This window comes from Eleutherodactylus coqui, chromosome 4, assembly GCF_035609145.1.
Source record: "Eleutherodactylus coqui strain aEleCoq1 chromosome 4, aEleCoq1.hap1, whole genome shotgun sequence".
Classification (NCBI taxonomy): Eukaryota; Metazoa; Chordata; class Amphibia; order Anura; family Eleutherodactylidae; genus Eleutherodactylus; species Eleutherodactylus coqui.
The window spans coordinates 209,609,263-209,621,783 of NC_089840.1; the positions used below are offsets into that span (position 1 = coordinate 209,609,263).

General features: G+C 46.2%; 1 protein-coding gene across 2 annotated transcripts in view; it reads left to right on the forward strand.

Moving 5' to 3' along the window:
* Positions 1-2,347: 2,347 nt before the first annotated feature.
* Positions 2,348-12,521, forward strand: part of DNA2 (DNA replication helicase/nuclease 2) — a 31,137-nt gene continuing 20,963 nt past the window's right edge. The window contains exons 1-5 of one of the 2 annotated variants that reach the window (XM_066600674.1): positions 2,348-2,508; positions 4,332-4,499; positions 6,521-6,707; positions 9,084-9,229; positions 12,192-12,314. In XM_066600674.1, coding sequence (XP_066456771.1) covers positions 2,411-2,508; positions 4,332-4,499; positions 6,521-6,707; positions 9,084-9,229; positions 12,192-12,314 — 722 coding nt within the window. In that variant the 5' untranslated portion in view covers positions 2,348-2,410. Of the gene's footprint in view, positions 2,509-4,331; positions 4,500-6,520; positions 6,708-9,083; positions 9,230-12,191; positions 12,315-12,521 lie in introns of those variants that run through there. The other variant, XM_066600675.1, reaches the window with a different exon arrangement.

Genomic DNA, 12,521 nt, shown 5'->3' on the forward strand with positions numbered 1-12,521 from the left:
TATGTGGGTTACTATTACTACTGAGGCCAGTATGGGGGCCACTATTACTACTGGGGCCACTATGGGGGTTACTGTTATTACTGGGAAAACTATAGGGGTTGCTATTACTACTGGGGCCACTATGGGGGACACTATTTCTAATGGGGCCACTACAGGGGTTACTGTTACTACTGGTGCCACCATGGGGGACACTATTACTACTGGGGCCACTATGGGGGGTGACTGTTACTACTGGCACTACTATGGGGGTTGCTATTACTACTGGGGCCACTATACGGGTTACTGTTATTACTGGGGCCACTATGGGGGTTACTGTTACTACTGGGGCCACTATGGGGGACACTGTTACTACCGGGGCCACTATGGGGGTAACTGTTACTACTGGGACCACTATTGGAGTTGCTATTACTACTGGGGCTACTATAAGGGTTACTGTTACTACTGGGGCCACTATGGGGGCCACTATTACTACTGGGGCCACTATAAGGGTTACTGTTACTACTGGGGCCACTATGGGGGACACTATTACTACTGGGGCCACTATAAGGGTTACTGTTACTACTTGTGCCACTATGGGGGACACTATTACTACTGGGGCCACTATGGGAGTGATTGTTACTACTGGGACCACTATGGGGGTTGCTATTACTACTGGGGCCACTATAAGGGTTACTGTTACTACTGGGGCCACTATGGGGGACACTATTACCGTGTTTCCCCGAAAGTAAGACAGTGTCTTACTTTCTTTTTATCCCCAAAAGCCCCACTATGTCTTACTTTCGGGGTATGTCTTATATTGGAAAATGGAGCATGAAAAAATCTGGACCATGCTCCATTTTCATGCGGGTCTCCCGCGGGGACGGCTCCCGCGGGCTTCTATTGAAGCCTATGGAAGCCGTCCGGGTCCGCGGGACACAAAAATCAGATTGTACTCACACGCTCCGGTTATTCTCTTCGCCGCGGCGCCATCTTCTCTCAGTCGCGGCCGGATCATTTTGCTTCGGCCCGGCGCATGCGCGGGGCACGTCACCGACGTCATCATGCACATCCGCCGAGCCGAAGAAAGAAGATCCGGCCGCGACAAAAGAAGATGACGCCGCAGCGAAGGAAGTATCCGGAGTGTGTGAGAGGTAAGAGGTAAGAGGTAAGTGTGTGGCTGATTTATTCCTATTTTCAGCGCTCATGTCCGCGGGGCAGGAGGGACCCGCTGCAGATTCTCCATGGAGAATCTGCAGCGGATCTGATTTTCCCCGTGGACATGAGGCCAAAGGCGGCAGACGCGGTGACGTATGGAGCGGGGGCGGCGCGGTAGTGGGCAGGAGGCGGGGCGCAGCTAGATGAGAGGGAGGCGGCAATACCCCGTGTTTCCCCGAAAGTAAGACATATGTCTTACTTTCGGGGTACGGCTTACATTGGCCGACCCCCCTGAAACCCCCGATACGTCTTACAATCGGGGGTGTCTTACTATCGGGGAAACACGGTACTACTGGGGCCACTATGGGAGTGATTGTTACTACTGGGACCACTATGGGGGTTGCTATTACTACTGGGGCCACTATAAGGGTTACTGTTATTACTGGTGCCACTATGGGAGCAAAATACACATCAAAAGAGGTCATGCCGCATATTTTGTCACGCGATTGTACATGGCATTAAAATATACGCTTGTGTGAACGAACCCATTAAACTAAATGGACTCTATTCACTTCGTATTACACATGCAAATATGTTTGTGTAAACGAGCCCTCACAATTACAATCGGCCCTTTGAAGGCAACCATAAGGTTGCCTGTCCACGGGCGTTGCGGTATCCCGTGGCGCATCTCTGCCGCCCGGGAGCAGGAGCCTGCAGGCGGATCTCCACGGTCAGCCTGACAGATAGACTAACTGCGGAGTATTGCGGCAATTTGCAGCATGCTGTGAATTGCCGTCCACGAGCAGAGAAACGCAATGCAAACCCGCCCGTGGACATGAAGCCTAAAGCTGCCTTCACACGACAGGATATACACATCTGTTTATCTGCGTATATACGGTATATGCTGGGCCATGTAAATAAATGCATTGGATTCAATGCATTCCATCAGATGGCTGGTGTATATAGACGAATATGCTGTCGTGTGAAGGCAGCCATGAGGCTGATGTGGCCCTCAGTGAGACTGAGTTAGAGCCCGCTGGTATAGACTCTCCCTTGCAGGCAGGAGGCGGACACAGCATGCGAGCATGACATAATGCTGGCCGCTAGGTGTCGCTGTGCACATAACTACTGTCTTGCTTCCCGCGCAGACTTTGGCTTATGCCGTTTAGTTTTGTACCCTGCGGGCTGCCGTCCTCCCGGCGCGGGATGCTTGAATGGGCGGTCGCTTAGTGACTGTAGCGGCTGACAGGGTCGGGGACGTCTCGGTCTGTGAGCCATGGAGATTCCCGGGGATGAGGGTGTCGTGCCCTCTGAGGAGGAGCTGCTGGAGATGATGATGGAGAGCAGCTTTACAGACGAGAAGCCCCCGGACAGGTATCGCCATGTCCTCCATGCTGTATACCGGCGCCTGCAGGCATTGCTTGTTATCGGGGTGACTATTGAAGAAATGCTAGCAGCCCCCAGACCAGCTGTCCAGCTGCCCCCCTTTACCCTCCAGCTGCTCTGTGATGGAACCTTCATTCGCAGGCTCGGCACAAACTAACAGAAGAAATTGCGCAGGATGCAGCACTTTTTCTTCCGGTAAAAAGCTGGGCAGCTGTGAGGAAACCGAACGGCCCCCAATATAGTCAATGGGTCCGCGTGGCGCTGATCAGTGCCGTCATAAGACGGATCCGTTCGCCAGGGGATTCCCCTCTCGCTCGGGTAATTTTCCTTAGCGAGTACGCTCGCTCATCTCTAGTATTAAAAGAAAAAAAACAAACTAAAGGTTGCTGTGACATAATGGCCAAAACTGGCTATGGTGGTCAGTGGTTAAAGCAAGTGTGCCTCAACGCTGCGTATATGTGGAATGAAGAAGGATTTTTTTTCCCCCTGTGTGCACATTGGCGTACTTTGCTCTACTTTTTTGCGCCTGCAAGGCTTGTTGATTTGTGTGCGGCAAACAGACGCATGGATTAGAATGGCGAATGAGTTCCACATCTGTTCTTTTGCATGCATCGTTTTGCGTATTGCGCACCCTCCATTGACTTCTAAGTGGACCTTTGGTGCTCAAATATGCAGAAAAATAAAGCGTTTTAAAAATTTATTTTCTTCTTTGTGCAACCAAAAGGCGCGCCTAAAATACGGAAATGTGACGGAACCCATTGAAATCGATGGGTACCGTTCTCTGTGTATTGCGTGTGCAAATACACAGTGTGAAGCTGGAAGTAAACCGGGAAGGTTACCATCTGTGAGGGTTATGAACATGAAAACTTATATATGTATACATTTCATCCATCTGTAATATACGTTTCCGGAGGCTGTAGGCCTAAATTGTACACTCTATTCTGTGTCCTATGAAAAGCTCTGCTAAATGAAGTGGAGGTGTAATCTTAAATGTCCATCATGTCTCCAAGATCTTGTTCAGCTTTTGTTTACAAAGGTTGTGAGGAATGCTTTGATCATTGTCTGCTGTCTAGGTAGGGCATGTGATTAATATGTAGAGTGTGATGATAATCAGGATACCAGACACGATGTCTACATACAAACAAATAAAGCATTGTTTATAGAGAAGACACAATCACTTACCAGAAAAACAGGTCGACCTCTGTAAAGCAGTTCAACCTCTGATACGCCTACTATTTTCTGTATAAGAATAAGGCAATGTATACAATAAACTCAGATTGCTCTAAGACACGACCGTGATGCCTGTGTCTATTGCTTTCTCATGGTGGCTGCCATAACCACCTCTGATTTGGAGCCCCACAGCATATTAACGTAACATGGATTTTATCCCTAACGCCATCTATGGCTGATACGTCATTTAAGCTGACTTGTAAAGTAACATGAAGGGCTCCTGTCCACAGGCGTAGCGATATTCCGCAGCAGATCGCCAGGGAGCAGGGGAGAGCTGACGGCTCTCCGCACTGAGCCTGTCTGACAGGCTCACCACGGAGAATCACGGCAGATCGTAGCATGGTGCAATTTAAATCCCGCGAGCGGCGAACCACTATAATCCTCTGCTCGTGGACAGCAGGGCTGCGTTTTCAATAGTAGTCTATGGAAAGCGTTCACTGCGTTCCCCGCCGCCGGATTATCGCTGCGGTAAACGCAGTGAAAAATTGTCTGTCGACAGGCAGCCGAAGGCATACATCAGAATGTTATTGTCGCTCTTTTCCTTATATTTACTATTAATAACTTACCTTTTTTTCCCCCAGGCCTCCAAAGAAAATAATCCCCAGAAGTAAGCTGTGCAGAGGTCTGTACAACAGATACTGCGTGGTGGAGGTGACGGAGGTGTACGCACCGCGGGAGGAGAAGCACCTCACCATTACCGCCCAGCAGGATGGAGGAGACACAGAACTCTGCATTCTTAAGGATGACTGGTATAAGATTACCCTTTATCTGGGCTGGGCAACATTACCCCCTTCCCTCAATGTTGATCCAGTTGCAAAAAATAAAAAAAAAAAAGAGGTAGAATCCAATTTTCCCCATTTTAGGAGGAAAAAATTCCTTTCTGACTCCAATTCGGCAATTGAAATGTTATATCGAGTTCGCCATCCTTACGTCCTCAGGCAGAGAGTTCCATAGTCTCACTGCTCTTACAGTTAAGAACCCCCTTCTGTGTTGGTGTAGAAACCTTTCCTCTAGACGTAGAGGGCGCCCCCTTGTCACAGTCCTTGGTATAAACAGATGATGCGAGAGATCCCTGTATTGTCCTCTGATATATTTATACATAGTTATTAGGTCACCCCTCAGCTGTCGTTTTGCTAAACTAACCCCAATATTAAAGGAGATGTCCCGAGGCAGCAAGTGGGGTTATACACTTCTGTATGGCCATAATAATGCACTTTGTAATATACATTGTGCATTAATTATGAGCCATACAGAAGTTATAAAAAGTTTTTTACTTACCTGCTCCGTTGCTGGCGTCCTCGTCTCCATGGTGCCGACTAATTTTTGGCCTCCGATGGCCAAATTAGCCGCGCTTGCGCAGTCCGGGTCTTCTGCTGTTCTCTATGGGGCTCCGTGTAGCTCCGTGTAGCTCCGCCCCGTCACGTGCCGATTCCAGCCAATCAGGAGGCTGGAATCGGCAGTGGACCGCACAGAAGAGCTGCGGTCCACGAAGATAGAGGATCCCGGCGGCCATCTTCAGCGGTAAGTATTGAAGTCACCGGACCGCCGGGATTCAGGTAAGCGCTGTGCGGGTGGTTTTTTTAACCCCTGCATCGGGGTTGTCTCGCGCCGAACGGGGGGGGGGTTTAAAAAAAAAAAAACCCGTTTCGGCGCGGGACATCTCCTTTAATAACCTCTCTGGGTATTGTAGTCCGCCTGTTTAATTTATTACTTTAGTTGCCCCCTTTTGTACCCGCTCAAGTACTGATATGTCCTCCTTCAGTACCGGTGCCCAAAACTGTACACAGTATTCCATGTGAGGTCTGACCAGTGACTTGTAAAGAGGAAGAACAATGTTCTCATCATGCACCCCTAGACCTCTTTTTGATGCACCCCATGTTTCTATTTGCCTTGGCAGCGGCTGCCTGACATTGGTTGCTCCAGTTAAGCTTACAGTTAACTGAAACCCCCAAGTCCTTTTCCCTGTCAGTGTTTCCCATTCAGTGTGTAATGGTGACATGTATTTCCTACCATGTGCAGAACCTTCCATTTATGAGTGTTAAACCTCTTTTGCCACTTTTCTGCCCCCAATTTATCCAGATCCTTTTACAATTTCCTTGCTCCACTCTTGTGTTACATAGTTTTGTATTATCTGCACATATTGATTTTTTTTACTGCACAATCCTTCTACAGGTCATTAATAAATATATTAAGACAAATAGGGCCCAACCGCACAGTCCGCGCCTTGCTTACCGAGCAGTTGCTGTGGGGTGCAGTGTTATTGAATTCAAGTGTAACTCATTTCTTTACCTGTTTGCACAGAAGGATTCATCATTCAGATTTCTGCATGCAGCGACTGAACACCGAACAAGAAGCGAATGAGTTCTCATTCGTTGTCCAGTGGCTACATGCATTTACTCTAAATGATAATTGTTCAGATTTTCGATGGATCCTGGGAATCTAAATAATTGTTCTGTATAAAGCGCCCAAAGGCCTCAAGTCCGCGGGCACACACAAATTCGCAGTGCAGAATCCTGCAGCTGTTTCCACCCGTGCCTGCAGCCATGAGGCCAAAAATGACATTTTTCTCACCAGTCCGGATGCAGCACGGGTCTCCTCCATTGCGGACGGTTCTTCTTTCTTCTGCATGGCGGATGTGTCCGTGGACATGAGACCTTAAGGCTCCACAACTGTCTTGCATGTGACATTTATCTATTGCATACACATTACTTTACCCTGACCGTCTTTTGAATATTTGTGTGATATAAACGCTACTTCTTGCCCCATACAGGGTTGGATTCCAAGTGAAAGCGGGAGATATTATTCACCTGGAAGGTAACATGACACTGCCAAATACATGGACTGTAGACAGGGATTCTGGATACATTATTTTATTCCCTGACCTTCTCATATCTGGCACCAGCATAGCCAATGGGATTCGATGCTTACGGAGATCAGTGTTGGGTGAGAAATTCAAGGTTTGTTTCTTTAGTATAAAAAATTTGACTTTCCAAATTGTTTTAAAAGAGTTTTTTCCAGAGAAAAGCTTTTTTTTCTGCAGTCTAACGTAACGTGGGCACTACATACATAGACAACCTCTCATTCAGCTGCTTCCCCATCGATCGTGTCACCACAGCCCTCCGTTCAGCTCTGCATGGCCAATGAAACTGGCATATCTGATTGTTTCTGTATGTTACAGAGATCTTGTAACGCTCCTCCTTTTGCCTCAGTGCAGCCCAAACACTTCTGACCGCCAATGTATTCCTCACAAGCGACACCAGAACCACTAACCTCTGCTCCGTGTTTTAATGGACCTCATAGGGTATGCACTTGACTGGAAAGGGAACAGAGCATAACTATCGGGCGGAGAGACTGTTTCAGTTGCATGATGTTGTAATGCGCTGCCCCCTAGGGGTGTGTTCAGTGCTGTGAAGAGGAGAATTGGTGGTCATTGTTGATGATGACCGATTATCTTCTGGTAGCACCCTGGTTACATGACCGGTGGGGAAGCAAAGGAGCAGCCTATATATGGTAAGTAATGCCCACATTACATTATAGACTTTTAAAGGGGTTGTACCAAAACTGTAAGTTATCCCTTATCCACAGGATTAAGGATAACTTGCTGATCAGTGGGGATCCTGCCACTGATCTCCAGAATGTTTCTGACTTCCACTGTGGGGACGCTTCTTCCCCCTGTTCTTGAGATCGGCGGGGGGCTCAGCAGTGAGACCCCCCAGTAATCAAGTTATTCCCTATTCTGTATATAGTGGATAACTTGCAACTGTGGTACAACCCCTTTAATTACTCCAGTACCAGTGTATTTTCTACATAATGGATGCAATGTTTGGTATGTTCTGGAGGCTTAAGGCTGGCTTCACATCTGTATTGGAATCTCCGGTCGGAGGTTCTGTCACAGATGCAGCTGCAAATACTGGAAGGATAAATGTTGCATGTCCCAAAACTGGAAAGCGGGCGGACCCCATTATAGCCAATAGGGTCTTCCCAACGTTGTTTGGTTCCATCAGAACAGGGCAGAAAAGCGGACTACCCAGCGCAGATGTGAAGCAGGTCAACAGCTATGTTTGTTTATATTTTTCAGCTTCCCCAACCAAGATAAGTGATGTATACTATTGTATGTAAATGGGTTTGGACATTGTAAAGCCCCATTTAGACAGGACAAGTGTCGAGCAAATGATGCCCGACACTCGTCCCCACACATTGCTGCTCTCCATTGACATAGCTTAGTGGCTGTTCAGTACTGAACGGCTGCTATTTACACTGAACGATGATCGTTCAGCTCATCGTCCATCGTTTATGCTGTATAAACGATGGACGATGAGCAGATCGCTGAGCGTTCAGTGTAACTAGCGCGTTCAGTATTTAACAGCTGCTATGTTAAGCCAATGGAGAGCGGCGGGGGAGAGAGATTTCCTCCAGCCTCCCCGCTGTGAGCCAGCAATACTAGCTCCTGTGCAGAGGCACGAGAGCTACGGTTTCCCAAAAATAAGACCGTGTCTTATATTACTTTTTGCTCCCAAAGATGCGCTAGGTCTTATTTTTAGGGGACATCTTATTTTTCCATGAAGAATTCACATTTATTGTTGAACAAAAAAAATGAACATTTCTTATATACTGTGCAGTAGTTGTCATCACAAATCAGCAGAACCGGAGAAACTGTGAATCCTATCAAGAGTTTGTTGTTCCTACCATTATTTCCATGTACAACAATCTATGGTACATTTACCGATCCCGATATTTATGAACACAAAGCAAGATTTATTTAATGACAGTCATGGCATCATCTTCTGGAACATCAGCATAACAATCCAAACCCTGAATTTCCTGGTGAATTTCTTGTGACTTTTATTTCTTTCAGAATCTTGGCCCAAATCTCTCATGTCTAGCAATAGCACTGTCCTTAAATGAGTACTTCTTCTCTTGCCTGATTCACTCACAGGGCCACAAAAAATAAGGGCTGTAAAGTACCTGGCCCCCACACATTGTCTGGAGACTGTAACGATCACCCACAGCAGTTCCTGGACCACTTGTACAGCAGTGACGGTATTGTAGCTTTTAGCCACCAGGGGTGGCTCAACACATTAGACTCGCACTGCAGGGACAGAACTAGCTCTTACTTTCAAGGGAGGCCTTATATTTAGCACGTCAGCAAAACCTCTGCAATGCCTTATTTTCAGGGAATGCCTTATTTTCAGGGAAACACAGTAGTATGTGCAGGGACGAGTGTCGTTTGCCCGACTTTCGTCCCATCTAAAGGGACCTTAAGAGGTAGACATTATTAGGTCTCCTATTGTTTTGATGTTACAACATACTGATGCTCTGCTGATTGCTCTCAGGATTGTGATAAAAGTACAAGGCAAATGTTGGTCGGGACAATGTTACATGACGTTTTCCAAAAAGCAACAACATGTGGCTTTACCGAAGCGGTGCTGCAGAACCTCGCTCTCCAAACTGTTTATGGGCCAAAGTATCTGAAAGAAATGTAAGTAGTCAATCAAATTATTGTATTATAGATGACCTGATGTTGGCATATTGGTGAACGATTATTTAAAGTGGTCACGGACGTTTCAAGCAACTTGTGCAAATGTGATAACTAATAGGGCACTTTATTTACCTAAAATTATGTTTTTGTGTTGAAAATTCTAAAGCGTTGGCCACTAGGGGTTCCCCTTCATTCTCATCTGTTCTCTACTGCTTGTTGTCAAGTCATGTCCGTCTCTAGTCACAGATCACAAGCGAGAGAACAGGAAGTGAAGTTGGGAGGGATATGATTAATGCTGATCACTTACTATAATAGCTAAGAGCTTTCAGATAGCGAGGGGGTGCCGTCTTCTAGCCCTTCAATGCCCCAAGATGCCGTACTGTGGTGCTGATGGGTATTCCTGGCAGCCCCTAACAAAGACCTTCATGGTCTACTATAGATGAAGGCCTACAAGGCCGTAGTATATGGTAATGACCCACAGAAAACAAAACACATTTACAGATGCTCCCCTACTTGTGAACAGGTTCCGTTCCAGGAACCAGTTCGCAAGTCTGAACAAATATTTGTATGGAGCGGGATCGCTGGTGGATACGCTCCATACAATGTCGGGTGCAGGCTGTTCTTACAGCAGACACGCGGCAGCAGCAGTTCCGACGAGCCACGCCGCTCGCCGTAACTGTTAACACTTTAAATACCGCTGTCAGAGCGGTATTTAAAGTGTTAACAGTACCGACGAGTGGCGCTGCTCGTCAGAACTGCTGCCGCCTGGTGTCCACTGTAAGAACAGCCTGCATCATAAAGGCTGATGTTTCAGCCAAAACGCGTTGCACCTTGTGAATAAATGATCTTTTCTCGTCGCAATTTGGACAAGATTTTATTTCTACGAGCCGACCAGGATATCCAGGGGTGTCATTTCCACTGACACCCCTGCTAAGTAAGTTCCCTTTGCCTTCTCATTTCACCTATCCGGTTACTGGAGCACGGGTTTTTTTTTTTCTAACCTATTGCCTACTGCCTTTGCTGCCTCTGGTATACATTCTACCTAGAGTCACTCTGCGATGCTCTCCCCCATTGGGATGTCTTTTTGATCAGTGATCAGGACTCCTTGACGACATCACAGCTTCCACCGTGGTTAATTATTGCTTTCCAGGATCATTAGACGCACCGTGACCTTTCACAGGGTCCGATACGTCTGGGGTGAGTCCAATTGGATTTCCCTACTGTGCCATTTCCTCCACCTTATATTGGAGCGCTAATCTAATCTCTTTACTTATCTTATTACTGTTATAATCTGCAATAAAAAAGGAAATAGAAGGGGCACAACAGAAGGGAGATATTACACTGCTCCTTTAATTGAAGCATTGTACTGAGGATAGACAACAGACTGCCTTCTGGGAGATTTAATGTGTGCTGCCCTTTTTTGAGGTGAAGACAGCCGGTATCACTGGCTCTTCACATCTACCTTTCTTAACAGGAGTAAGGACTTGTTCAGTACTTTTGGTCCGTGTATACCCCAAACAGCACGTTGACCCGTTATATCCTATTAGCGGACTGGTGGTTTGTGTGGTTTTATCCGTTTTCATGGGTGAGAATTGATAATGCAATGTGCATGATCCGTGCAGGTCAAACAGTATATGTGTCCGATGCATGTTACACCTGAGTATCTCTAGTACAACAAGCATACGCCTGTCTGAGCCCTGTGTAGTTCTCCAGCACTGATGCAGTCTTTACATGGATTTTTTATTTGGATGGCAATTCTATGGTTTCATGAAATGTTCTAATAAATGCTTGTTTTCAACCTTCAATGGTGCTGGAGGAGCACATGCTGGTATATATCTTCCTGCACGCTTGTAGGTTCACTCGTGCCATCTCTGCACACTGGGAGTTCACTGTGAAACTGGACAGCTGCATTCCTAACATAGAAGTGATGTCCTCTGTTCACTTGCACATGCTCTCCCAGTGCTAACCCCTCCTCGGTAATGCTTCAGCTTAATACCTGCACATAAACAGCATGGCTTCCTCCTATTACTTAAATGCTCTCTACGTTCAGCCTCATCTCACTGTTGCTGATTACCTATGTGCTGGCGGATGGAAACACAATTTAGCAGACTGAGTGAGGAAACAGGAATAAAATGATGTAGAGAAACGTTTAGTCAGTACCTGCAGCCAGGGTACAGGCTAGGATCAGTTCCTCAAGGGTTAATCCAAGTGAAAGCGAAGGCTCGGGTGCTGAAGGGGGGAGAGTCGTGTTATCGCTGCTTTGCACTTGACTGGATATGGAATTGGCAGGGAAGGAGAAGACAATTGAATCTATAAGGTGCAGAGACGTTAGCAAGACTTAAACCAATCTCACACAGGCGGTTTTGCCTTTTTTTTTTCCTGCATTTTAGCGCTGCATTTTTTTTCACAGCGCTAAATCGCTGTCAATCACTACCATTGATTTCAATGGGGCTTCTCAGACAAGCGTTAAAACGTTGCATTTTCCAAGTGCTGTCTGTTCTATTTTTATATATTTCTGTTTTTTTAAAAAGCCATGCTTTGCCCATTACAATGGGGTACGGTTTCAGCGCCGCTGAAAACTCGTTAGAATGTTTTTCCCGCATTTTCAGCAGAGTTTTTGACTGCGTTTTTTCAGTTCTGGCATTATCAGCTTGTTTGGCTGCGTTTTATAACTGGGCTGAAAACAGTCAAATGCTGTCAGAAAAGGCATGCAAACGCAGCTGAAAAAGCAGTAAACGCTGCATTAAAAAAAAAACAAAAAAAAAACCCCGCAGCGTTTTTTTTTTTTTTTTTTCAAGCGCCTGTGTGAGAGTGGCCTTATTTCTGAAGAATGCATCTAGTGGTCAGAAAAATACAGATATTTCAAAACAAATGTGTTTTTTGTTTTGTTTTTTCTTCATTATTGTGAATTTTTTTTTTTTAACTCCTGTGTTCTCCCACAACTGTGTTCTCCCACAACTAGGTATCAGTTGAAGTTAAATCAAGCTGATGTCTTGCAAGAAATTGAGGAATATCTTCCATCGTTTCAAAAATGGACAAGTGACTACATGACACCCGCGACCCTAACTAATTGGACACTTGGCCTGTAAGCCCATTTGGAATGTATTTCGCAACCAATCGTTCAGCTCTGTTCACACTTGCGTCATGGTTTTGTTTATAGCATAATCCAAGATGATGTGACAAATCCATTGCATTTTAGATCCAGACAATGACTAAGGGTTCATTTAGACGGGACAAATGTCGGGCAAACAATGCCCGACGCTCGTCCCTACATATACTCTTCTGTGCTGTT